The 4,074-nt window shown below is 37.7% G+C and overlaps 1 protein-coding gene across 1 annotated transcript; it reads left to right on the forward strand.

The window, feature by feature from the left end:
• The first annotated feature begins 682 nt into the window (after positions 1-682).
• LOC122297479 (VQ motif-containing protein 8, chloroplastic-like) lies at positions 683-1,851 on the forward strand. Its single transcript, XM_043107539.1, has one exon. The coding sequence runs from the start codon at positions 918-920 to the stop codon at positions 1,518-1,520; it is 603 nt and encodes a 200-aa protein (XP_042963473.1). The 5' UTR covers positions 683-917; the 3' UTR covers positions 1,521-1,851.
• The last annotated feature ends 2,223 nt before the right edge of the window (positions 1,852-4,074 follow it).

Consider the following 4,074-nt stretch of genomic DNA (forward strand, 5'->3'; position numbering starts at 1 on the left):
TAAGAGTATTTATATTATATGTACTAAAAAATTTGAACATAAATAAATACAATGGTCACTTGTCATATTTCGAATTGTATCGTCGTTCATGTCCAGCTGATAAACTACTAAAATTTCATACTTTGCACTCTCCCTTAAGATTTAATCGTCAAGACGTCATCCATTTTTAACCCATCTTAACCATATATCACAAAAAAAATTACATAAAATAAACTTACAAATTGATGTGTTTTTATGAAATCCATTAGTCTACTTTATAATAAAAGTTACTTTACAATCTGACGTATCACATCAAGCCACATCAGTTTATAGGTTTGTTTTTGTGTAATCACTTTGTAGCTAAAGTATTTTCCATATAGTAATTAAACATGAAGAGTTCTAAGTGCAAGGGCCCTTATAGTTTGAGGGTTTAAAGTGTAATTTTAGGTAATTTAATAATATATAAAGATTATCATATTACCTATATAATAATTAGGCATATTTAAAGTAAATAATAAGTAAATACATCAACTTGTCATACCGCCAATTGCGCCGTCGCTGTCCGGCCAACGTCCGATAAAGACTCCCAAGACAACAAACTAATGGTAGCGTCTAACAATTTCTTTCCGATAAACACTTGGGTTTCAACACCGCATGATCTTATTGTTCTATGCATGCTTGAATACATACATACATACATACATACATACATATGTAATATGTAATAATATAAATACATATTTGTATGTATGTCGACAGTTGAATCGTTGGCTATAAAATACTTCTTTATCCCTATTCCGGCATCCACAGCCCCAACTAATCATTCTATTTAAATATCTCTACCTCTGTTTGCCTTCCTCTTCGACCTCAACAACCAGTTCCATCGTATAACAGAAGTAGGTTTTCTTTGGTTTGGATCCAAGAATTCTAATCAAGCCATGAGCCCTGCAAAGTTTAATCGAGATCTTCATCATGAGGATTCAAGGAAGGGGGAGATCAATGATCCACGTCCGTCTCCGTTGAAGATCAACAATGGTTCCCATTTTATTCACAAGAGTACATCTACAACGATGTCTTCAATATCAATTGGCTCTTCCGTCTGTAGCGTTGCTTCGGCCGCCAGGCAACAAGAGCAGCAACCGGTTATTATATACACCCATTCTCCGAAGATCATCCACACGCAAGCTCGGGATTTCATGGCTTTGGTTCAGAAGCTCACCGGTGTTTCATCGTCGCAGTCCGGAAACAATATTAATGCAAACAAGACTACATCGGCGTTGCTTGATATGGAAGGAAATGAATGTAACTTGATGCCTATTAGTGGCCATGATGATAATGAGTCAACTACTCCGGCCCATGCCAATGAGAATTTCGATGGTGGTGCTGATCTCAAGTCAAGCTCATCCTCCAATATTAATGATATGCCACCAATTCAAAACCAAACTAATCAATATTCTGCTAATATGCCGTTGTTCACTCCGAATATGACCAGTTTCTTCTGCTCTCCTCGGCCTGTTTTTAGAGAACCTGATTCGTCGTAGGTTTTGCCAAGCATGATGGGTAACTCAGTGTCACCTTCTCATGTCTTCGAGTTTATGAACGGGCTGTCAGAATATTGATAGACTATGCCCGTATAGCATTTTGGGTAATGGATAATTGGTGGGGATTAGTGATTGATCAGTACTTTGTATTCATGTTTGTCCATATGTTTGATTTGTTTATCGTTTGATTGTCTTTGTTTTTTTTATACGTCTCTCTAATGTGATGGAATAGTTAGAAGTTAGAACCTAAACAACAGCGAATGTAACTATAAGAAATTTAATTGACTTTGTGGCAATCTAAGGAAGGGTTGCTCCATCTAGATCTCTCTCTTGATATGCATCATGAAAGGGGTTTTTTCTCCTCAAGCCGAAGGCCTAAATTGTAGGCCCAAATATAGGGAGCCCAGGCCAATTGGACAGCCCATGATCAGTCCATTAAGGGCACGGGCCACAAAGCTGAGGTATGCATATGAACGATATCTCGCGAGAAGTCCCAAAATGAAAGGAAGGAAGGGAGACGTCACCCTGGCCTCCCCCTAAGACACCTAGCCTCAGACTTTCATAGGCAGGTAGGCGGGAAACATAGGGAACTCTTGATCTTCTAACAGCAAGTAAGGAGAAGTCTGATGGGCTACACTTGTACCAAGGCAGAAGGGATAGGAAGTCATGCTATATTTATTGCATCACCCCAGGAAACTGTGCCGTATTAAACGAATTTGACCAAGGGAACAACTGAGGTGACATGCATGTAGTCCTGACATAGGATATGGGTGGTTGACTCCTAGAAACCTAGTATAAAAGCCAATCCCTTGGTATAAAGAATTTTTTCTAAACTCTCTACTCCCTCGCACGAACTACTAACGTGATACTGACTTAAGCGTCGAAGACTCTCCAGCCTTTACCAAAGCCCCTGATTATCTATGTTTTCTTTGAGTGTGTAGGCCCAAGATCGAAGACCCGAGTTGTTGGAGACTGGCCTAAAGGTGCGCAAAATATGACAGTAACACATGATATTTTCATTTCCCATAGATATGACTCGTGCTAGCTCTTGATCATGATCCAGCATCATTTCATTGAAATCTTCTTTCTATTTTTCCTCTTATACACGAGTTGATTTCTTGGGAAATGCATGCCCGATAAGAGTTTATTTTAGTCCATCATAAACAATAATTTAAGTGGAAAAACAAGGTATTGAAGCACCTATTTGATCAATATATATGGACTATTAGACCAAAACAATCAATTGAGTAGCTTTATACAAATCATTTGACCTTTGCCTGATGAGGATGTTGCACTTTTTAATTTGAAACACAACCTAGTTATAAAAACAACAAAGGATTGGACTTCAATGTACTGTTTTTCCATATAAGAGATCATGCTCAGTACTTACTCCATGCAACTTTCTAGCTGGTGGATTAATTTTGTGGTGAAATGAATTGTGCAATTCCCACAGATGCATGCTTGTTTGTATGGCCAAAAAGAAGTAGAGCAAATTGGTATTAGATCATTGTTTTTAAAATAAATGAATCAAGTAAAGTTCAAGTATTTACTTGGATTAACCATATCCTACCCAAAATCGAAGGTATACAATCATGTAAAATTAGATATGACTTAACTTCACATGATTATGATAAAGTGATGGAGATTGAAGCACATGCTTGATGTTTAGGCTTCCGCATTAGTTTTCCTTAAAACCTAAAAGCGTAGTACAAAAAAATTACTTTTTTGCTGTTAGTTATTGTTTAATAAAATGATTATTCCCTGCCAAAATGAGTTTATTCTCATCACAAATAGTCATTTTCATCGCAAATTACTCGTCATAAATGCTCACAAATGCCTCACTAATTTGAGAACTCTAACTTTCCAAGTTTGTGTTGTTTTCTTTTTCCCAAGAAGGTTGTGAAGTTCATATTGGAATCTATGGCTGTGAAGGTCTAGCTTTGACCTCTAACATTGTAACTAATTCCAAGGCATGTGTTTCATTGCCAAAGCACAAATGATATCCCTTACTTCTATTCTTTAATTACATCTGTTGGTGCATAAAAAATTACACAACGGGCCGAAATGAGAGAAATAGTCATTCTTGACTCGTTATGACGATTCGAGCCTCGTTTGGCATGGCCTGGAGCCTCAAATAGTGGCCCAATGAGATTGTACGGTGTCGGTACGACATCCATGGTAGTGAAAAGAAAATAAATGTAAAGAAAGTAAAGAGAGATGAACACACAGATTTACATGGTTCAACATATTGCCCATATCTACGAGGCAATTAAGGAAGAGAAATCCACTATAATATGTTTATTTACAATCTCTCATAGCCTCTCATTTCTCACTGTGTAATGAAGATCTTAAATATATTTGTTGAAGAAGACCCCCTTGCTAGAGCTCGCCTTTGAGAGGTTAAAGTCCTCTCGAAGTCATTTGGTTGTTTGCTTTTTTTATCTAACCCTCTCCTCACGTGCACCTCAGTAGTGGTGCAGGACGTCCGCTTTACATGTCTGACCACCTCTCTCTATCCCACTTTCTCCTGACATTGTCTCCCTTGCCTCTTGAT

Source organism: Carya illinoinensis, chromosome 15 (assembly GCF_018687715.1).
Source record: "Carya illinoinensis cultivar Pawnee chromosome 15, C.illinoinensisPawnee_v1, whole genome shotgun sequence".
Classification (NCBI taxonomy): domain Eukaryota; kingdom Viridiplantae; phylum Streptophyta; class Magnoliopsida; order Fagales; family Juglandaceae; genus Carya; species Carya illinoinensis.